The sequence below is a fragment of the Coccidioides immitis genome, assembly GCF_000149335.2.
Source record: "Coccidioides immitis RS genomic scaffold supercont3.3, whole genome shotgun sequence".
Classification (NCBI taxonomy): Eukaryota; Fungi; Ascomycota; class Eurotiomycetes; order Onygenales; family Onygenaceae; genus Coccidioides; species Coccidioides immitis.
In genome coordinates this window covers 1,235,035-1,255,138 of record NW_004504308.1, presented here as the reverse complement: position 1 = coordinate 1,255,138, position 20,104 = coordinate 1,235,035, and the positions used below count along the sequence as shown (strand labels likewise).

The following is a 20,104-nucleotide window of genomic DNA, read 5'->3' as shown; positions in this document are numbered from 1 at the left end:
CAGATTTTGCGTAAGAAAACAGCAACGTTATGAATTCCTGACTTGTTTTATTCCACCCCTGTGTTAGGCGGCGCTGTGATTCGAATCTACAGAATTTCAGGTGGGATTGATAAACATTTTTGCGATGTGTGATAAGTGATTCCCAAATAGGATTAGCGCCATCGTTATCTGATCTCCACTAAGCTCCGCGAAAAAAATGCGCCAGCGAAACAGGATACATAGGCAAACACTGAACTGCACCTCAAGGGGGATTTAAGCTATGGTGGTGTATTGATAGAACGCTGACTAGGAGAAATACAGGTTGCAAACCCAACTCCAACCATCCTTTGCATCTTTTATTGCTCCCGTAATCTAAACACAATCTGAAGCCATCAAAAACAACGCGATATGGGGGAAAAAGGGACCCAAATCATCCGTATAGTATCGTCTGGGAGCTCAAGAAGCATTCGTAGAGTCGAAATAACTTTTATACCGAGTAGTCGTGAATCGCAGTGGGCCCTGCATCATTGTACTCAACACGACTCAGGAATCCTTTTGTCAAACCCTGGTCAATGACGAATATAACTTTTGCAGCGACCTGCGCTCCCAAGAATGTTGCCTCCTCCATACCAACGTTGTTAGAGCTAGTCGCTACACCCGTTACAGCTCCTCCAGAAGCAGGGACGTTATTTGCTGCCATTGACGCCGCGGAGCTCCCACCACTTCCTTGATCTTTCCATTCCGGAAAGTACTCCGGTGGCCTGAGAAGTTTGACGGAAGTCGGGGTTTGGGAATGCCCTGTTGACCTGTGGTGCGCAGAAGCGTTCGGGTCTGAGGGGTTGTTCATACTTGGATTTAGGTGATTAGGGGCAATCGGGTTATTTGCGTGAGTAGCAGCAACAAGAAGAGGGTTTACTCCATGGGCAGCGGGGTGTAGGAGTGGACTAGGGTTCGGTTGGTGTGCGGGGGTATTTGTGCCTCCTGTGGGAAGAGGAGTGGAGAGTGCAGACGGGATTTCGGAAGTGAATATGGTGCCTGAAGGCGATAGCACGTATTTCTGCGTTATTGTGGAAACAAGTGCTTGGGGGAATCCTGTAGCGTAGGGTTAGCATTCATGTTGCTCATTGAGATCCGCTAATAAATGCGCTGAGTTTGTGGGGAGGAGGCAATACAAACCTCGTATTTTGCTTCCATTTCCAAGGATGATCATGGAATCCCATAATTCGCTTCGCTTCGACGTGTCGGAGACAGAATGAATTGTATGATGTATCTGCGCTGCGAGCGTGTCGAGAATGCTATAGGAGCCGTGTTCGCTAGCCTTGGTGTCGCTTGGAGTTGTAGCCAAGAACCTTTCAGTCCCGACTTCGACGTCTCGTTTGTGTAAAACGAACTGCTTTGTTTTCTGGCCACTCTCATCTCTGGATTCAACGGGTTTGTACTCTTGAAATTGGAAAGTCGCCTTCTCTTTTTTGGAATTCGGAAGACGCACTTGTTTCGTAGTGGCACTTGAATCTCCGTGTCCTTTCCGGGTAGCGGCTTTCTCTGCCTTTTCTCTCTCTCTTTTTGCTAGGTACTCACTCGTATTCCCACTCACGATGGCAGCCACATCGAGAATACCCTCATCATCGTCAGCATCACCATTGCCAACATTTCGAGCGATATCCGGGCCCTTTCCAGGAGCAGACGGTGGCGGAGCTTTGGCCGGTTCCCGGTCCTGTCCACTTGTCGGCAGGGGAGTCCCGGTTGGAAGAATTTCGCATATATTGCTCCTTTTTAGCTGCTCACACATTTCTCGAGTAAACCCTTGAGACTGCAGCAACTCAAAAAGGCGGCTAGTCATGGCATCGCCACCGCAGCCTGCTAATGCGATTCCCCTTCCATATTCGCTGGCCATGAAATCTGTAACAGCCGTCACATCCGCCTTTTCGTGACCAATATCAACAACCGTGGCATTCGGGGTTCCATAGGCATAGCATACAGCCACGGCAGAATCCATCAAGCAAAATGCCGGCGTCTTAAACTTTTCAAATATAAACTGTGTGAGTGTCTCACGGTCGCGTAGGGTCCAGACCGGCTCCGCGATGAGCATAATCGGAGTATGGAATGGAGGGCTCAGCGTATTATAGATATGTGTTAACAAGGCGAAAAAGCACGTCCAATCGACAACGGCACCACCGCGTATGGGGTAGACGGCTCCTTCATCTGATGTTGGATCCTCTTCGTAAACGACCTGCTCTTCCTCCACCTCCACTAGTTCGGGCCGCGTGTCCTGTTCCTTTGCTGGTTGTTGCACACCGTCGGCGGCATCTTTCATTTCGGTATCCTCTGATTTCTCGGCGGCATTGGAGGTTCCTGTAGTAGGAGCGGCGGCATCATTGCGAGTGGCGGAGTCCTTAGGGGTAGTCTTTTTAACGGTGATAACCTTTTGACGTATCTTAAATGGCTCCCATTCTCCCTTCTTTTCAGCTGGGAACATGCGAGTCGGAAAACGAAACTTCGCCGGCGTGAACGAGTCCGGAAGCCCCAATTGCGCCAGGGTAGTTTGCGACCCTGGCGCAATAATCTAGAACAAATGCGATTGTTAGCGGTCTGTACGTGAGAGCCAGGTAGTGTCAACAGCTAGGAATCCATCCAAAGGAGGCGCATCCGTTCCATCCTTACCAGGATATGTTCATCTTTGAAAGACGGCATGTTGACGATCGATCACTAGAGAGGGCTTGCGGGTCATGGGCTGAAGCGCCTGCCAGAAACGCGTGGGAGATTCCTTATCTTCGGCTGACTAAGCGAATCCTCCAGCAACTTCGCCATCACGTCTGCCCAGAACTTCGGAGCTCTGCGTACGGAGTTCAATGGAGCAATTCAAGTGGTTATCATATCATAGGGATATATCCATGTTTGCGTCTTGTATGCCGCTGTCCTTCGAACGAACGGATTGAGGGGGTTAAGAATTGGTCTGCGATGTACTCCGTACGGAGTGCAATTTTTATATACAGTTGACGGGAGCCCTGTAAATTTGGGTGATAGCTCTCTCCGTAAAATATGAAATTATGAGAAAGAAAGTAGAAAATCCAGTGCATCACGCATTAAAATCATGTCTCATAAGTCTCCATATAGAAAACCAAACCTATCGGCTGAAATGTGTTTGAAGTGTCCCATGCCCATGCATAGCCCACGAAAGTCTCAAATCAAAACGCCATAGTTACCCATTCCTGGCATCCAGGACCTCGTATTGAAGTAATCGAAGCCAATGCCGAACGCCGCAAAGGGAAACCTCCAAGAACCTTTAACTACCTGCATGATATTTCTCACCAGCCGACCTGAAAAGCTCTTGCTGTAATTGATAAAGTTGTTCCTCAGACATCCCGCTCTGCTCGATTTTGTTTGTCCGCCTCTCGCGGGACTATAGATAAGTGACAAGGGTCAGTAAGATTCCATCCACTGTGCGAAGAAAGAACTATCGTCATCCCTGCCACGCGGAAGCGAAAGTTTGAACGAACCTTCAACTGCTCTTTGTGCTCCTCCGCCACGGCCAATACATCGGGCACATAATCTCCAAATCCAAGATCCGTAAGCGCTTTCTCAATGTGTTCGCAAGCAATCGTCTTTTTGGCTTCCTTTTCGCTAATTTCATTTGCTTCGGACGAGATCAGAGTTATGAACTCGACACAGCACTCGATAAGAAGATCCCGCGCATCTTTGGCGAAGTTTTGCCCTGACGATGGGGGCAGGATCTCGGTTATGATCTTTTGAACCGTAGCTACATTCAAATCATAGCCGTCAGACTCAGAATGTAGATAAAGCTCAGGAAAAGGGAGAACTTCTTGGAAAATTTGACCTCGCGAGGAATAAACTACACCGTTTATTGAGGACTGGGAGAAACCGTACCTTTAGGGAGTGAGAGGTCATCGTTACCTACACCTCCATCAGTCACGTCGGCGCTTGACAGAAAAGAGATACCGGGATACTTGACTTACTGGTAAACTCTCTATCAGACATAGTGAATATGGATGGTCCGCAACCCAAATACTATATCGTCACACCAAAGGAATTACAAATACGCCCAAGGATGACGAGCACGTTCGCCTGCTATTTATGCCTAAGTACTCCGTAGCCAGCACGGGAGTCGATATCACGTGATTACGCGATAAGTCAAACTCTGCTTAGTCAGTCAAGCAAACAACATAAACTAACTAAGTTAAGCTTTTTCGCGATGCCTTTAAATTCAACTTCCACAGAGAACTTCCAGCTTCTGTTTTTCTCTTGTTTCTTTTCCCAAGAAAACCCTCCGCCCAGGAATGTGAAATAACATGGCGGAAGCAGCAAACACCTTAAAGACTCTGGTGTGATGTAAAATGTGAGTGAATCATTTCTTGTTTGCTATCTCCTTCCATCTTTCTACCATGATGAACCTTGTTGTCGCCCCTATCATACAGTGGGCACTGCCCATGTGGTGATTTACCTGTCCAAGCCAAACGGACTTTCTGATAATGCTCCCTTGTCATAACTTCTGCCTCTTACGCCGCTCTTTGGAGTTGAATCAATTCTGACTCAAGCCAAAACTTAGGTTCCTCTTCTCGTTTTGCGTCCTGTAAATACATTGCTGTAAAAGGAATGTGCAAGCCTTCGTGGATTGTTTGATATGATGAACAAATGTTTGCCAATTATTCAATTCAAACAGCGGAAGACTATATATTTGCCTGTTGCCTCATCGACACAAGTCTTGGGGTCTCTTTTGATCGTGGATTCCCCGATGGATTTGAATTGACCCTGACAGCAGAGTATCATTCATAACAACGCTTGCTCTTTTACTTCCTTAAGTAGGTATGTCTTGCCATTATTACATTGTTCACTTCGAGATTCGAGTCCTGGCAAAATGATGAAAAAAAACATCACTCCATGCTAAATATGAAGGTGCTCTTTGCATCTGATGCTTAGCTACATGTATCCATTTAACCTTTCGACTGATGCATTCTATGGCTCTAATATACGATACCTGCTGTATTTTGTAGTTCGTCGAGGATAATGCTAACCTCATCAATTGGTCCTTAGTTCCTTAGCGTCATGCATCATCCTGGTAATCCTTCAATTCTTCCGAATTCCAACTACTCGAGTCAGCTTTGATGGATACTGCTACAGGAATAAACTGTACTTACGTTAGGAATTGGCCAGAGAGCTCGCGAGGGGCGCTAACCGCGAGCTTGGCAATTACGTGACCCGGCTTTTCGGGTGGCAGTAGCTTCCCTTCCTTGTGCGCAGTGATGAATCTCTGCCCATCATTGGGACCGAGTACATCTATATGTTCGGATCTTAGTTCTTCCTGCATCTGCGTGTCCACCATGCCTGGGCGGATCGCAATACAAGTGACTTCAGGCTCTTCCTTTGCTAAAGTAGCATTGAAATGGTTCATAGCAGCCTTGCTTGCGCCATAGAAGCCCCATCCGATTACAGCCGATGTAGCAGCGCCCGAGGAAGTGAAGATGATGTTTCCTCTTGATATGCGGATATGCGGAAGCGCTGCTTTGACCTGGCTGGCATTAGAAATCAGCTTAGTAGAATATATATTCCCTGCAACTTACAAATTCAACCGCGCTGAAAAAATTAATGTCAAACCCTTTCTTCCATGCTTCCATATCAGACTCTACCACTTTAGTCACGGGAGCCACGACCCCGTGGTTGACAATTAGGCCATCTATCCTGCCAAAGGCCGTAAGAGCTGCCTTGACCGCTTTGTCGGCTATGCCGCGCTCCGTCGCGTCGCCGCACACAATCTCAACTTGCCGCCCATACTGCTCCTTGAGCTTCAAGAGCGGTTGCTCGGAGCGAGCAATCGCTACAACATTGCTGGACAGCGGCGAACTCAAGAGGCAACGAGCTATTTCCCACCCGATTCCTGTAATGCCATTGATTAGAACTACATGAAACCATTTTTCCTAGCCGGGACAAGTGCTCTAAAACTCGCCTCGGGAAGCTCCAGTAAGAATAATAGTCCGGCCAGTTGCAAATTTCATTTTGAGAACGTTCGCGTGTTGATTGGTGTGAGAAGCTGCATCACGGCGGATGGTGAACCCCTCAAGGGGTTGGAGTTCCGGGACCTGGAGGCGGCCCCCCGGTGAAGGCGCTAAGCCATCTAGGGTTTAGTAGTTAAACTCGCCTTGGGATCTGCCGCAGAAGTTGCTTGGATGGCTCCGCGATGCATCTACGTCGCACATCTCACTTTTGTTGCTCCAATGTGCTCCTTAATATGCTGTGTAGTTTGGAATATTGGAGAGTTAACAGGGTGTGACTAATTTGCACATGCGATAAAGGGCTACACTGGCTCAAATTTGAGGTTAATCACCGATGACCCTACAAACGTGCAGAGAAGAATACAGTGATTCAATACCTATGACTCCACAGATAGCATGTTTGCCAATGGGTCTCAAGACTTGATATGCCAATATACTCCCAACCTCCTAGACAGGGTTACGGTTTTTATGGCCGGGGCATTACCAACCCTGATCAGGAGTCTGGTTCCTGCACCATATCTCCCTGGAGCCATTTGCGCTGACAATTAGTGCACCAACCGACACCTAGATGAGTTGCGAGCAACCATTGTTATTCGCCATGGATACGGTTTGATGATCAGTTGCTGGCCAGTAAAGCGTCGAACAGGAAGCGGGATTAAAACCCCAAACACAAAATATTGCCAGCATTTAACGCACATTTAGCCGTCTCGGTTCATACGTCAATGATATCTATCTAGCCCTTTTTACAGATCGGAGTACGGAGTAGAACAAGGCGGAATGAAAGTCCTGGAGCATTGCTCCACACCCATTCCCCCCACGGAACGGCCGCGTGGCCTAATGGTTAAGGCGCTGGTTTTCGGTTACTGAACCCACCAGCGATTCTGCGTTCGAATCGCAGCGTGGTCGGAAATTTTGAGAATCCCTTTTTTTTTTTACCCACCATACCTTACACTTCAAGCCAAGTTAGGCTTTTCCTGCTTCTGCCAAACAGTGATTCCTGACCTTGGGAAGAGAGGTGTTAGCTTACGTACCATATATTTTCAAAGCTTGATAATTTTCGATTCCGGTTCGCAAAATGGAAAGCCGACATCGGTGGAAGTTTTCCGCCGGGTCAACTCCCCGCACCAACTTTTCACCCTGATATTCCCCACGCGCGGGGACAGCCAGGTGCTGTGCTGGTCGCCGATGACCAAAGGGCGCAACGGAAAAGCTTCTAGACCCCCCATTGTGCAACCTTTGTCCGCCATTATCCATTCATTTCCACGGGAATTGACTCTCTAAGTGGAACCATTTATCGAGCTTGAGCGAGACCTGCGCTGGCCAGAATTCTTATCAGTCGAACGACTGGATAGCTGGGCTTTTATCATGCACGGTAATGACACTTGTACGTCAGTTGACCAAGGTCAAAGCAGATGATTTTCTGCTGCGCGTTTCCCTTGGTTCTGAGCCCGTTGCTATATATTGCTGAGAACACTCTGGGCTTTTGCACTTGATTGATGGTCAGAGAGGACTCGCATTCTCAAACGGAAAGTGATCAATTGAAGACTTCTGTTGAACAAACGCGGTCATGTCAACAGTCATTGTTGGTGGAGGGATAATTGGTGTCTCAACTGCGTATTACCTTTCAGACCCTCAGAGATCGCCAAGGCCGAAAGAGATTCACATTATCGACTCTTCCGCGGAACTGTTCGCCTCTGCATCTGGTTTTGCCGCAGGGTTCATCGCCAAAGATTGGTTCTCGCCCGAAATTGCACCACTGGGCGAATTGTCGTTTAATCTACATCGTCAGCTTGCGGAAGATAATCAGGGAGCTGAAAGATGGGGTTATATGACGAGCTCTGCACTCAGTTTGCAGGTTGTTGGAAAAGATGGGAAAAAGACTAAACGAGGAGACGATTGGCTCCGCCGCGGCGCAAGCAGAGCGGAGGTAGCAGTAAGAGACGAAGCAGCTGCTGACGATGGCGTTCCCTCTCCATTGTGGTTGACGGAACAAAGGGGGGGAACCATCGAAAAGATAAGTAACAATGGCAGCGTCGCTCAAGTGTCAGTTTACCTTAACTATGGCGGTTTCCGCACCGGAATATGGAGCTAATCTCCTAATATTAGTGATCCTCTACGGCTCTGCCAGTTTCTTATAAGAAAATGTCTCGAGAGAGGCGTTCGAGTTCATTATCCCGCCCACCCAGTCGCAATTTCCAAGAACGGTGCATCTGCAAAACTAGTTCTGCAACGCCTTGACACAAAGGGAGAATTGAGTGTCCCATGCGAAAATCTTATTCTCACGGCTGGAGCGTGGACACCCAGGGTTTTTAAAACATTATTTCCGAAATCAAACACGAGAATCCCCGTTGGGGCTCTATCCGGTTATTCACTCGTGTTTCGGTCACCTCGGCATACCTTGGAGCACGAACGAGAGAGATACGGCGGCAAATGCCACGCCATCTTCACTACTCACCCGAAATCTTGTGGTTTCGCTCCAGAGATTTTTTCCCGCCATAACGCTGAGATTTACATCGCCGGCTTGAATAGCCTCGATATTCCGCTCCCTGAGGTGGCGACAGACTCACACAGGATTATGGAGAAGGAGAAGTCAGACAGAGTGAAACGGGCGGCGGTGATGTTGATGGGGCGGGCCAATCCTGGTATCGCTGCCAACCTGCAGAGCGAGGCAGACAACATCAATGATCTTGAAGTCGTACGAGAAGCTCTCTGTTTCCGTCCCTGGACAGAGAGTGGAAGGCCGATCATTGGTAGAATTGAGGATAAGCAGCTCGACTCCGATGTTAGGTTCCCTGGGAATGTTTTCATTGCTACGGGCCATGGTCCCTGGGGGATTGCGCTCTCGCTGGGGACAGGGAAGGTTGTTTCAGACATGGTGACTGGCAAAAAAGCAAGTGCAGATGTTGGACAGTTAGGCCTTAATGCAGAGGCCGGGCTGATCTCTAGTCGCCTATAACCAGGAGTTCGTACCACCTGCCTTCGGTGTGTTTTCACAGACGGCAACACTTGGTGCTCTTTGAACCCAATAATCTAATCTCAGTATCATCGGTCATAATAAACATAATGAAATAGAATTAATCAGTAGACATGTCCATCGATCTCACTTTCTTCACACAGTCCCTGGGCAGCAGTGTTGCGCTTCCAAGTTGAATACTCCGCATGGAGTTCAAGCTACACGAAAGTTGAGGGGCAACGGGATCGCGTCGCAACGCGTTGTCAGATTGATTTAAAGTTCCAGCATGAATTGAACTTCTCACGTCTGACAGAAAACCATAATAGCTCAACGCTCAACTTCGACCACATTAGCCAGCCTCATTGAGGGTATTATACGAGAAACAATTGAATACTGCATCCATGCCAGTCGCTGGAGATGAAAATTATGATAACAGCCATCGGGCATTTTTGCAGGCTTTGATGGCTCGATCCACCATGACTCTTAACGAAGCAAAACCTATTTTAGCAGCTATCCTCTCTGTCAAAGGTATGGCAGTTATTTATTTATTTATTTTTTATTTTTATATTTATTTTTTTTTTAATTTTTTAGATGTTTCCGATGACAATATATCCCACATCTAACATTCGTTTATGTAGACGGCCGAGAAGTACTACCGGAAGATGTCACCCAAGCCGATCTATCAAATTACATTTCCTCAATTAACACTGCTATTTCACCTTTCGACTTCGAGATTCGCAATTCAGTGCATCAGACGAATCATACTCGAGTCTATGCTCTAGTTAACACCACCAGTGATCCTCTCATGCAGCTTGCGACCACCTACACGGCGGATGAAATCGCGTACGTGAAGCGACTTCTCGACGCCATGTTTGAGACAAATAACACATTACGCGAGGAAGCTATGGTAGTGTCCGCTATCAAAGCTGTGCAATTGGCAAAAGTTTCCAACAATAATAGTCGGCGAGAATCTCAGAGTGCAACACAGGGAGGCAATGCGCAGCCATTGAGTATGAGGGAAGCAGAAGATATGTTGCAGAGATTAGTCGACGAAGGGTGGTTTGAAAAGAGCCGCAAGGGCAATTATTCCTTGACACCACGCGCACTGATGGAGCTGCGAACATGGCTCATTGAATCTTATAATGATGATGTGGATGAAGACGAACAGGATAATGGACGAAGGCATGACAAAATAAAGTTTTGCTTTGCCTGCAAGGATTTGATAACTGTGGTAGGTTTTATATCATTATCAGGCGGCAATAGTCTGCGGGTTCAAATAGTTAAATTGGCGACTAATTTTAACATAGGGCCAACGGTGTTCTCAGCGTCAATGTCCAGCACGCTTACACAATATGTGTGTTCAAAATTTCTTTCGCCTGCAGAGAGCCGAAACCTGCCCTTTTTGCAAAACCAATTGGACAGAGAATAATTTTGTTGGCGAACGTGCTCTATCTAACCAGGCCTCGCGAGGTGCGGCCGGTGCTGCACCGCGTACCTCCCTGCGGACATCGACACCAATGGATATCGAACCCAATGCAGGTGGTTTTGAATAATCAAGAGTCACCTCTATGAGTGGCAAGCTCTCGAACGGGCCACCGTTTGCGCCCTTTCTCATATAAAGTTTGGGTGTGCTTTACCCATTTCCAGATAAAATCCCCCGCCACCCTTTTACCCGAGAATCGACAGGTAGGTCTACTATATATCCCACGCTTCACGCTGTGCTGTAGAAATTACTAGCCTGGATTCGAACGTGGCTTTGCGCCCGTAGTTCGAGTTTACACTTTATTACATACGACCGCCATCTAACGATGAATTATGGGTTCGGGTTAGAACCTCCATCGTACCACGTGCTACTTGTAATGCATCATTCAAGAGCACCAGAACATAAATTTGAGGTCGCAAGTGTTGTCTCTACATGGAGATATTCATTGATGTGAATAGCATTCATGTACAGCTACATCGTGACGTTTGGGTCCCGGTTTATCGACACCAGACCTAGGAACGGACTTGCTTGCTTCGTTGTTGGCTATCGAGCGATGGATTTTGTTCCTCCTGTCCGTGGGGCACCAAAACATCCCAATGTTAGAGATAATATAGATTTCGCTACATTATCCGTTATCACGCCAAGCATTATTCCGGGAGCTATTCCAAAGTTTTCGAAAGAAATTAGATGACCAAGTCTTAAGGCATTCCCATCTTCACGCTACATGCGGCATCAGCTAGGCAACTTGGAGAGTTTTAGTTTATGCGTAGCCGAGCAACACTCTCTAGAAAAGTGCTCGAAGCAAAAAGCCCCTATCTCCCACATAAACACACAAAATGTTGGTGCAGGCATTCAACCAGTCCCTTAAATGATGCTAATGTTGAATATTTATAAATGCAACCTTTAATCTACTTTTTCCTCTTCTCCCGGCAGCCTGTTCATCTCAGGGACTAAACTGATGGCCCAGCTCGTGCCAGAAGTTTTCTCGATCAAAATCATCTTCACTAGAAGAAAGAGCTCTGGGCTTGAGGCTACGTGATCCACCGAAATTTTTTGCACGCCGGATGCCGATAAAAGCTGCGGTTCTGCATCCTATAAGTGGAAGTGACATGTTTAAAGAGGCGAGCCTTGGTACCAGCTACTCCTACACTGGATAAAGGTCTCGGCACCTCCCAGCCATTCTGTGCATGACGAGATCCGTGACCATGTCCTGAACAAGATTATGAGTGGTAAGTCATATGACAGATTCTCAATTGATGGTGTTCCGGGAGAAGTTCAGTGGAATATCGTCGCTAGACTCTGATGATGGCCTTGAAGTGTGATATACGTCTACCAGCGAGGAGTTGTTGCACTCCGTTTGCAGTGCACTGTAACCGATAGGAAACATAAGAAGGTATCCCTAAATTCGATGACCATCACAATATCAGAGGGAGTACTCCGTAACCTATATCGATTTATCAGATAACCGACCCCAAGGTATGGCCGAGAACCTGCATCAGTTGCCTGTTCGCCTTGTATCTTGAAGAGACGGTGCTGGTATTCACCTAATAACTACTTGGTATGAAAGTTGGATGCTGCGCCAATCATGTGCGCTCGTGATGCCTTCAGGCGCTGCTTCTGGACCGAGCAGACTTTCATATTTGACTTCCCCCCTGACTCAATCCAAGCACTCTTTAGGTCCCGTGAATCAGCCAGCAGGTAGTGCTGGTCCGAGTTCAGTTAAAAGTAACTTGTTGAACTCATATCTCCTCTGGCATTTGAAGGTATGGAGGATATGGCCCAGCTTCCTGCTGATTTACAGGTTTGTTTCGAGCTCCTTTCTCTCTGGTCGACTGGAGATTCCTCGAGACCGACAGCAGCCTCTTGCGTCACCAGCTCTTGGCAGTTCCTTGGCACCAGACAACCTTATTCCAACGAGGTTTCTCCAGACTTGAAGCGCCCAGCGTCCGTGGTACAACGTTCGGCTTCAGGGGGGAGGGCATTTGCAGAGAGCAGACTTTTCTTTCTTGTTGGATGGGTGCTTGCCTGCGTCAAAGCATGAAGATGTCCACAGTCTTGAGTGAAGTTAAGCTCCCCATTGATGCCGATCACCGCGCACGATGACAGGTGCCATGGATTATCACACTGCAAGTGCAGGGGAAGGGCGCGCTCTCCCGTGTGGCTCGGAGCTCTCGAACGTGCTCCCCGCTTTTCAGGCCGTTCAACCAGCGATGTACCGATGACGCATAATGGATTGGAAAATGTACATACATTCTCCGACCAGTACCATGGACCCTCGACCACCTGGAGAAAAAAAAAAAGATTATTAAAAGCATTCTCACAGAACCTTTCGGCGTGGCCGTCCGCAACAATAATATCGATCAATCGATCACTGCTGTCCACGAGGTTGAGCATCCCCCGTGGCCGAGGGTCGTACAATCCATGCTGATATTCCGGGCGAGCACACATAATCAACCCGCACCCCCCACTCACAGCTTCGACATCCGGAAGACAGCTGGTCCCTTTTCATGGCGTAGCAACACGAGGTAGTATTGTGGTTTCTTCCTTGAAGGCTCTGTCGAAGTTCTCCGTTCTTTCGCCCCTATTTTAGATCTCACGCTCAACAAAGCGGATTTGATGATAGATATACGGCTGGTTACAACATTTTGCCCAAGAATTTTGAAACGAAACCCTCGCCTTGTCATCACATCTCTGGCTGAATTTTTCATAGACCGGCAACTGGGGCCTTCCTGTGCCAGATTATTGGAACGGGTGCCTGAAGGTATCCTTCAGTATTATGCATATAATTTTCCGCCAGAAATTGCACTTTGCTTGTGATACAGAATTTGTGATACCCTTGTTGTTTAGATCGAAAATCGGACGTTCCTAGAATGGTGCTTTGAAGGACTAATAGCACTTTGGGGTCAACTATCGCAATAATGTTTACAAATGTAAGTTTAAGGAGGATTCCATTCCCAGGACGCTGACAGGCTAATCTACAACAGACTCTCTTTGCTGGTCTCCTTTTCGCTGGCCAGGTTCTTGGTGTTGCTCATTCCCATGGCTCCAAGGCTTCGAAGATATTAGACCGCAATATTCTATCCCAACGTTTAGACAAGCGGGAATCGAATATCCAGGCTCCCATCTACCCGACAAAATTCAGTGGGGTAACCTGGGACAATACAAACTGGAGGTTAACGACAACGGTCCTTGACCAAGGTCACTATCAATCCCGTGGCTCGATCGCAAACGGTTACTTGGGTATCAGCGTTGCCGCAGTGGGGCCTTTTTTTGAGCTGGACGTGCCAGTCAACGGCGACGTGATCAATGGATGGCCTCTTTTCTCTCGACGGCAGACTTTTGCGACGATTTCCGGATTTCATGACCTACAACCCGAAACAAATGGTACTAACTTCCCCTGGATGAATCAATATGGAGGCGAAAGCGTCATCAGCGGCGTTCCACATTGGAGCGGAATGATCTTAGACCTCGGGCAGGACGGGTATCTGGACGCATCTGTGGAGAACAGTACAATTTCAGACTTTGTTTCCACGTTGGACATGAAGGCGGGGACTTTAACTTGGAAATATAAGTGGACCCCTGCGGGCCGTAATGACAGCTTTGATATCGCCTACCAACTATTTGCCCATAAACTACACGTCAACCAAGCAGTCGTTCATATGGAGATCACCCCATCGACTAATATAGATGCGACAGTCGTTAACATATTGGACGGTTACTCTGCTGTTCGCACCCAATTTGCTGGTTCCGGAACTGACGGGCAGGCTATTTACTCGTCTGTCCGGCCTGACGGTATTAGCAACGTTACCGCCTATATCTATGCTCAAATGGCAGGCACAGATGAGGTAGACATGTCTACCCTCTCTCTTATCACCGATAAGCCTTATATTCGGAGAAACGACTCGACAATTGCGCAGGCTGTGAGTGTCAGATTAAGAGCTGGGGTAACAACGGGGGTAACAAAATTTGTGGGAGCCACTTCGACAGACGGATTTGCAGACCCTCGGCTGGTGGCCAAAGATTCTTGTGCCAAGGCACTGAACAATGGATTTGAAACGTCCCTAAGGTCCCATATCGACGAATGGGCGACTGTGTTCCCGGATGATTCTGTTGATAGTTTCTCTTTGCCGGATACAGGTCACTTGCCGCTGGACAATCACATTATAGAATCTGCGATAACAGCAGTAGCCAACCCTTATTACCTACTTCAGACGACAGTCAGTACGAATGCAAGGAAAGCTGTCAACGATGCCCCAATAAATAGAGGAAGTATGGCTGTTGGTGGATTGACTTCAGATTCTTACGCAGGACTTGTCTTTTGGGATGCAGATATCTGGATGCAGCCAGGATTTGTACCCGCGTTCCCCGAAGCGGCTCAGTCCTTTACCAACTACCGGGTTGATAAATACGGACAAGCCTTAGCAAATGCTCAGACCGCTTTCACTTCGTCAAAGAACCGGACGCATATCTCCCCGGATGCTGCTATTTATTCCTGGACCAGTGGGCGCTTCGGAAATTGCACGGGAACAGGTCCCTGTTTCGATTACCAATATCATCTCAATGGAGATATTGGGCTGCAGCTCATCAACAATTGGGTTACGACTGGAGATACGGAATATTTTAAGTCGGACCTTTTTCCTCTCTATAACTCGATCGCTACCCTATTTGCCGATGTCTTGGAGAGAAACGGGTCGAAATGGACTCTTACGAATATGACGGATCCAGTATGAAATTTACACTACGAAATATTTACGTTTGATGTTTGCTAATCAAGCCTATTTCCAGGATGAATACGCTAATCACGTCGATGCTGGTGGCTTTACCATGCCGATGATTGCATCTACCCTGATATATGCGAACAGCTTTCGTCAAATGTTTGGACTTGAACAAAATCAGACATGGAATGATATGGCAGAGAACGTTCTTATATCTAGGGATCCTAGCTCTAGTATCACATTGGAATATACAACAATGAACGGGAGCACCCAGGTTAAGCAGGCAGATATCGTTCTTAATACTTTTCCTCTGCGGTATACCGAAAATTACTCGCCAGAGAATGCGCTACTAGATTTGGACTATGTATGTAGTCTCTTTTTGGTGCTTATGTTCTTTTAGTGTTAAGATTCTAACAGGAATCTGCAGTACGCCGCGAAGCAATCACCAGACGGTCCAGCCATGACATACGCGATTTTCTCCATCGTCGCAAACGAGGTATCTCCATCGGGCTGCTCCGCATACACCTATGCGCAATACTCGTTTAGCCCATACGTTCGAGCCCCTTTCTTCCAATTCTCGGAGCAGTTGGTTGATGACTGGTTAACCAACGGGGGCACTCATCCTGCTTTTCCATTTTTGACTGGAAAAGGTGGCGCGAATCAAGTTGTTCTGTTTGGATATCTCGGTTACCGCCTTCTGCCTGATTCCGTCCTTCACATCGATCCAAACCTACCTCCACAAATTCCGCATATTAATTATCGAACGTTCTATTGGCATGGTTGGCCGATTAAAGCTGAATCAAATTATACACATACGACAATCCGACGTGCGCAACATAGAACTGCCCGACCAACGGCTGACCAACGCTTTGCAGATGCACCCATCCCGGTCCATGTCGGCCCCGAAAGCAATGTGACAGTATACTCCTTGCCACCGTCTGGAGATTTAGTTATTCAGAACCGTCAGATTGGCTCTATCGATACATTTCCTGGAAATCTCGTGCAGTGCCAACCCGTCAGCTCCCCACATGAATACTTACCTGGCCAATTCCCCATCGCTGCGGTCGACGGGGCGGCATCGACCAAATGGCAGCCCACCCGTGCCAATATGACGGCTTCACTTACCGTTACCTTCCCAGAGTCTGCGCTCTCCTCCAGCATTTCTGGATTTGGATTTGATTGGGCCCAAGCGCCTCCCCAAAATGCCAAAGTCCTGCTGCACGATTTTCCACTACCGCCCGCGGTAGATATCTTTGCTGAGAGCCCACCAGGCTCCATCGTTGTAGCTGATCTTTCTGAGATAGCCGTGTCCGATCCCTACAAGCCAAACGTGACGGACCTGAATAAAATTATGCGCTACAAGGGCAATACTACAAATGTCACTCTGAGTTCACCGGTGCCAGTGACGAAGTTCGCGACACTCCTGATTAGTGGGAACCAGGGTCTTGGGGATGCTGAGATTAAAGCCGGTAACGGTACTGGAGCCACTGTTGCGGAGTGGTCCATTCTGGGTGAGAGGACAAACCGGCCGTAAATAAGTTCAGAATTCGGGGTGTGCCTTGGACAAACAAGGTATAGGATAAAGGATCTCGATATGCTTGTTGCAGCGATTTAGTCCGATAGCCCACGTCACTGAGGATTGTCTCACTGATAGCTCTAAAGCAAAACTAGAAGATTATTACATAGATCTGCCGCATCCATGGTGTTTTAATGGTAGTGAATTTTTTTCATAAACGGTTGATATGCAGTCTATATGAAAAAGCTCTCTGATGGTTTATGTAGAACACGGTTTGGAGGTAAAGAGTTCACTTTTGACGGAAACGGCGTTTTCTCGATACTCCGACTGCGAGAGACGGCTAGTTAATTAATATTTATAACCCCGCACACGCACCGTAGGGAGTGGTTGACTAGTTACCAACCAGAGAGCTGCAAAACCACCAGCCGGAGTGATTGAACCAACTCTCGCCCACGAGTCAACCAATCAACCATCTCCACAAACCACCCTCCGACCTTAAAAGTAAGCTTAAAGGGTGACGAAGGACTCTCCCCGCCGGAAACGAACGGCGCACGAATTCGAGCCCGCAGAAGCAAATCAGGTGCAGCCTAAACCGCCAGACCCTGCAATTCTGCATTCTTTGAAGTGCAGTGGGCAACTCAACGCCGATAGGGCGACGGGACAATGGATGTGGACTAAATTAGTTATTTCCCCATCTCGGTTGAGCGGGCTCAGCGGAGATGGCTGAATTTAAATACAAATTTGCCGATCACCCCGGTGGATTCGTTAAGAGAGGGCGAGTACTCCATACGGGGTACGCATTCATTTGCAGAAGCCAGAGAGCCTCTGGATACTGTGCTCCCTACCGTTCTGTTCTCTCCTGTCCTGTCCTGGTCTTCTGCAAACGTGCAAGGCAGCTGTCGGTGTGGATGCTGGGAGACCGATTCCGATGCTTCCGATCTTCCTACGCACTCCACAGAGAATGGAACTATGGATTTGGGATTGCCATATATATGTGATTTGCACGCCACCCAGGCCCGTTAGTTACTCGATTCCAGCAACAATGGTAACGCGTGAATTATTTATCTTGCCCCTCTTCCTCCCATATTCCCGTCGATTACTCCGTACATTGCTATTTTTGAGATATTTGGTCTCCTTGCCTGATGCGCTATCAAAATCTTAAAACTGAGTATAAGAACGTGGACCGAGGGGAGAGATTTCCTGCTTCGTCGCCTACGGTCGTCTCCCCAGTTGTCGGGCGCAGTCTTTAAGGAGTGTTGCCATGAGAGTCCTCCTAGGTCTTTGCGCCCCTTTACTCTTATTGTATGGTGTCTCGGCCGGGGGGAAACCCAGGGACTGCGCCTTACTTGGCCCAGCATTTCCCCGTCCAACGGACTTGCCTTCAAGTCAAACCTTCAAGAACGACCTAGATAGACTATCTCGGAGACTCGGAGAGGCGTTGGAATCGTCCACGATTAATGGAGCTGAGTCGTCGTTTTCTTTGAATATATTTACCGTCGAGGACGAAGCGCCGATCTGGGAGTACCATCATGTTGCGAGCCAGTTCAATGGAACCCTGCCGGCGGAGGGACTGGACGGAGACACAATATACCGCATAGCCAGCATTACCAAACTGCTCACTGTATATGTTTTGCTTATTGAGTCTGGATTTGAAGTACTCGATGAAAAGATCACAAAGTATATCCCGGAGCTTGCGGCTGTCCCAAAAGGGGTCGAGACCGACACCGTACAGTGGAACGATATTACTCTCGGAGCCCTAGCGACTCACCTGGCTGGGATTCTCCGTGCTGGTACCAATGAAATCGCCTGCTTTACGGAGTCATATTTTTCTAACACCGTATATAGCTACTTTCGGGGACCTGGCGCCCACCATTGAATCATCACACATTCCCGAAGGGTCATTCCCTCCATTAGATGGAGAAGATGCATTGTCGTGTGGATATTCACCCCAAAATGCTCCATGCTCGAGAAAGGGTGAGTTATACCATATATTACATGGAATATGATTCGAATGTCCACGTGCTTACTTTTGAACGGTAGCGCTGTTGGATGAAGTATTACTTCGCCATCCAGTTTATCCTCCTTTCAGCGCTCCTATTTACTCTAACACGGCGTTTACCCTCTTAGGCTTGGCCCTGGAACAGATCAAAGGTAGGCCACTAGAGGATATGATGAATGAATCTGTGTTTGTCCCGCTGGGCCTGTCGCGAACTAGTCTTCTCCAACCTAAAAATCATTCCTGGGGAATCGTCCCAGTGAGTCCTCTCAGTTCCTTCTGGAACGTTTCTTTTGGGCTAGAGGCGCCGTAAGCTCATCCTTGGATTCCCAAATTCGTATGTTCGGCAGCTAATTCAGTCCCAGGGGGATCAATGCTTATTCTACGGCTAATGATCTATCTCGGTTGGGCCGGGCCATTCTAAACGCTACTCTGCTCTCCGCAACTGACACGCGTCGTTGGATGAAACCGATGACGCACACTGGGTCGACTTCTTACTCAGTGGGTGCTCCGTGGGAGATTTTTCGTGTCGATTCTCCTCGCGTGATCGACATGTACTCGAAGAGTGGGAGTGTTGGATCCTACAAGTCTCTGCTCTTTTTACTGCCGGATCACAATGTGGGTTTCACCATCCTAGTTGCGGCTCCCGGCCCAAGCCCACTCTATCCCATTGCCTCGGTTATGACATCACAATTGATTCCTGCCTTGGAGAAGGAAGCTAGGAGACAGGCGCAGATGAACTTTGCAGGGACATATCGCGCCTCTGGCGTGAATTCATCAATCGTCCTGGACGCAAATGACAAACACCATGGAATTGGCATTTCTAGCTGGAATACTAATGGTACGGATGTCATTGAAATATTGAAAACCCTTGCTGGCTCCAGAAACTCTTCGGACATCGCAAGAGTCCGTTTGTTTCCGACACAGCTCACGAGGGATTCGATATGTCCTGGATCCCAGAGAAGTTGCATCGATGTTTCGTTCCGATTGGTAGTTGAAGTCGTACCAGCGGATGCCGATAATACAGGATACGAGGGACTGTTCTCGCGCAGGTGTGACCACTGGGTGCTCTTAGACGGACTATTATATAGCCACATCAGCATCGATGAGGTTATGATTACGGTCGAAAAAGTATCCGGGAGGGCTGTCGCTGTTGAACCGCGGGCATGGAGGTTCAGGATGGACAAGATTGAAGGCCCGGTTCTGTCAGTATATGAGCAGTCATTTCCTGAAAACGCCTTATCGCAAGGAGTGATGTCTTTTTGGGTTGTAAGAAAGCTTCGCCATTGCTTGACTCTGTGGCTGTGATACTTGGCGAAGTTAATCGGTGCGTTGATGAACGCAAAGAGATTTCTGTGTGTTTGTACGAAGGGATATGATCATCCATCAATTTTCTTTTTTTTTTATTTTGGGGTGAATGGATATGGAAATGATCTAAGGAGTAGGGGTATCTAGCA

The 20,104-nt window shown here is 47.9% G+C and overlaps 7 protein-coding genes and 1 non-coding gene across 8 annotated transcripts; 5 read left to right on the top strand and 3 right to left on the bottom strand.

Moving 5' to 3' along the window:
• Window positions 1–250: 250 nt before the first annotated feature.
• CIMG_12175 (chromatin remodeling complex subunit) lies at window positions 251–2,670 on the bottom strand (the record flags this gene model as incomplete). The annotated part of the gene is made up of 3 exons (XM_012358583.1): window positions 251–1,071; window positions 1,156–2,542; window positions 2,641–2,670. 3 exons carry the CDS (start codon window positions 2,668–2,670, stop codon window positions 467–469), a joined length of 2,022 nt encoding a protein of 673 aa, XP_012214006.1. The 3' UTR covers window positions 251–466.
• Window positions 2,671–2,943: 273 nt separating this feature from the next.
• Window positions 2,944–4,033, bottom strand: CIMG_08461 (CBF/NF-Y family transcription factor). Its single transcript, XM_001241297.2, has 4 exons — window positions 3,954–4,033; window positions 3,865–3,891; window positions 3,477–3,736; window positions 2,944–3,379 (listed from the first exon to the last, which is right to left on the bottom strand). Exons 1-4 carry the CDS (start codon window positions 3,973–3,975, stop codon window positions 3,263–3,265), a joined length of 426 nt encoding a protein of 141 aa, XP_001241298.1. The 5' UTR covers window positions 3,976–4,033; the 3' UTR covers window positions 2,944–3,262.
• Window positions 4,034–4,853: 820 nt separating this feature from the next.
• Window positions 4,854–6,607, bottom strand: CIMG_08462 (short chain dehydrogenase/reductase). The gene is made up of 5 exons (XM_001241298.2): window positions 6,362–6,607; window positions 5,939–6,286; window positions 5,556–5,869; window positions 5,133–5,503; window positions 4,854–5,081 (listed from the first exon to the last, which is right to left on the bottom strand). The coding sequence occupies exons 2-5, from the start codon at window positions 5,985–5,987 to the stop codon at window positions 5,039–5,041; spliced, it is 777 nt and encodes a 258-aa protein (XP_001241299.1). The 5' UTR covers window positions 5,988–6,286; window positions 6,362–6,607; the 3' UTR covers window positions 4,854–5,038.
• Window positions 6,608–6,807: 200 nt separating this feature from the next.
• On the top strand, window positions 6,808–6,890 carry CIMG_15071. Its single transcript has one exon. It is a non-coding gene; the product is annotated as a tRNA-Arg (tRNA).
• Window positions 6,891–7,386: 496 nt separating this feature from the next.
• CIMG_08463 (FAD dependent oxidoreductase superfamily protein) lies at window positions 7,387–9,135 on the top strand. Its single transcript, XM_001241299.2, has 2 exons — window positions 7,387–8,027; window positions 8,091–9,135. The coding sequence occupies exons 1-2, from the start codon at window positions 7,552–7,554 to the stop codon at window positions 8,938–8,940; spliced, it is 1,326 nt and encodes a 441-aa protein (XP_001241300.2). The 5' UTR covers window positions 7,387–7,551; the 3' UTR covers window positions 8,941–9,135.
• A 177-nt stretch (window positions 9,136–9,312) lies between these two features.
• On the top strand, window positions 9,313–11,799 carry CIMG_12176 (DNA repair protein Nse1). The gene is made up of 3 exons (XM_012358584.1): window positions 9,313–9,465; window positions 9,576–10,168; window positions 10,245–11,799. Exons 1-3 carry the CDS (start codon window positions 9,339–9,341, stop codon window positions 10,488–10,490), a joined length of 966 nt encoding a protein of 321 aa, XP_012214007.1. The 5' UTR covers window positions 9,313–9,338; the 3' UTR covers window positions 10,491–11,799.
• A 1,002-nt stretch (window positions 11,800–12,801) lies between these two features.
• Window positions 12,802–16,866, top strand: CIMG_08465 (acid trehalase). Its single transcript, XM_001241301.2, has 4 exons — window positions 12,802–13,350; window positions 13,405–15,144; window positions 15,206–15,499; window positions 15,563–16,866. The coding sequence occupies exons 1-4, from the start codon at window positions 13,339–13,341 to the stop codon at window positions 16,667–16,669; spliced, it is 3,153 nt and encodes a 1,050-aa protein (XP_001241302.1). The 5' UTR covers window positions 12,802–13,338; the 3' UTR covers window positions 16,670–16,866.
• Window positions 16,867–17,912: 1,046 nt separating this feature from the next.
• On the top strand, window positions 17,913–19,955 carry CIMG_12178 (uncharacterized protein; the record flags this gene model as incomplete). Its single annotated transcript, XM_012358585.1, has 4 exons — window positions 17,913–18,441; window positions 18,497–18,625; window positions 18,692–18,956; window positions 19,013–19,955. The coding sequence occupies 4 exons, from the start codon at window positions 17,913–17,915 to the stop codon at window positions 19,953–19,955; spliced, it is 1,866 nt and encodes a 621-aa protein (XP_012214008.1).
• Window positions 19,956–20,104: the final 149 nt, after the last annotated feature.

Excerpts from the sequence above, each read along its gene's own strand:
- CIMG_08461 (XM_001241297.2), bottom strand. The coding sequence starts at position 3,975 with ATGTCTGATAGAGAGTTTACCA. Across the intron at positions 3,737-3,864 it reads TGACCTCTCACTCCCTAAAG|CTACGGTTCAAAAGATCATA; the intron begins GTACGGTTTCTC and ends ATTTGAATGTAG. Across the intron at positions 3,380-3,476 it reads AGCACAAAGAGCAGTTGAAG|TCCCGCGAGAGGCGGACAAA; the intron begins GTTCGTTCAAAC and ends ACTTATCTATAG.
- CIMG_08462 (XM_001241298.2), bottom strand. The coding sequence starts at position 5,987 with ATGAAATTTGCAACTGGCCGGACTATTATTCTTACTGGAGCTTCCCGA. Across the intron at positions 5,870-5,938 it reads TCTTACTGGAGCTTCCCGAG|GAATCGGGTGGGAAATAGCT; the intron begins GCGAGTTTTAGA and ends ATGGCATTACAG. Across the intron at positions 5,504-5,555 it reads TTTTCAGCGCGGTTGAATTT|GTCAAAGCAGCGCTTCCGCA; the intron begins GTAAGTTGCAGG and ends AATGCCAGCCAG.
- CIMG_08463 (XM_001241299.2), top strand. The coding sequence starts at position 7,552 with ATGTCAACAGTCATTGTTGGTGGAGGGATAATTGGTGTCTCAACTGCG. Across the intron at positions 8,028-8,090 it reads AATGGCAGCGTCGCTCAAGT|TGATCCTCTACGGCTCTGCC; the intron begins GTCAGTTTACCT and ends TCCTAATATTAG.
- CIMG_12176 (XM_012358584.1), top strand. The coding sequence starts at position 9,339 with ATGCCAGTCGCTGGAGATGAAAATTATGATAACAGCCATCGGGCATTT. Across the intron at positions 9,466-9,575 it reads AGCTATCCTCTCTGTCAAAG|ACGGCCGAGAAGTACTACCG; the intron begins GTATGGCAGTTA and ends TCGTTTATGTAG. Across the intron at positions 10,169-10,244 it reads GCAAGGATTTGATAACTGTG|GGCCAACGGTGTTCTCAGCG; the intron begins GTAGGTTTTATA and ends ATTTTAACATAG.
- CIMG_08465 (XM_001241301.2), top strand. Across the intron at positions 15,145-15,205 it reads TTACGAATATGACGGATCCA|GATGAATACGCTAATCACGT; the intron begins GTATGAAATTTA and ends GCCTATTTCCAG. Across the intron at positions 15,500-15,562 it reads CGCTACTAGATTTGGACTAT|TACGCCGCGAAGCAATCACC; the intron begins GTATGTAGTCTC and ends AGGAATCTGCAG.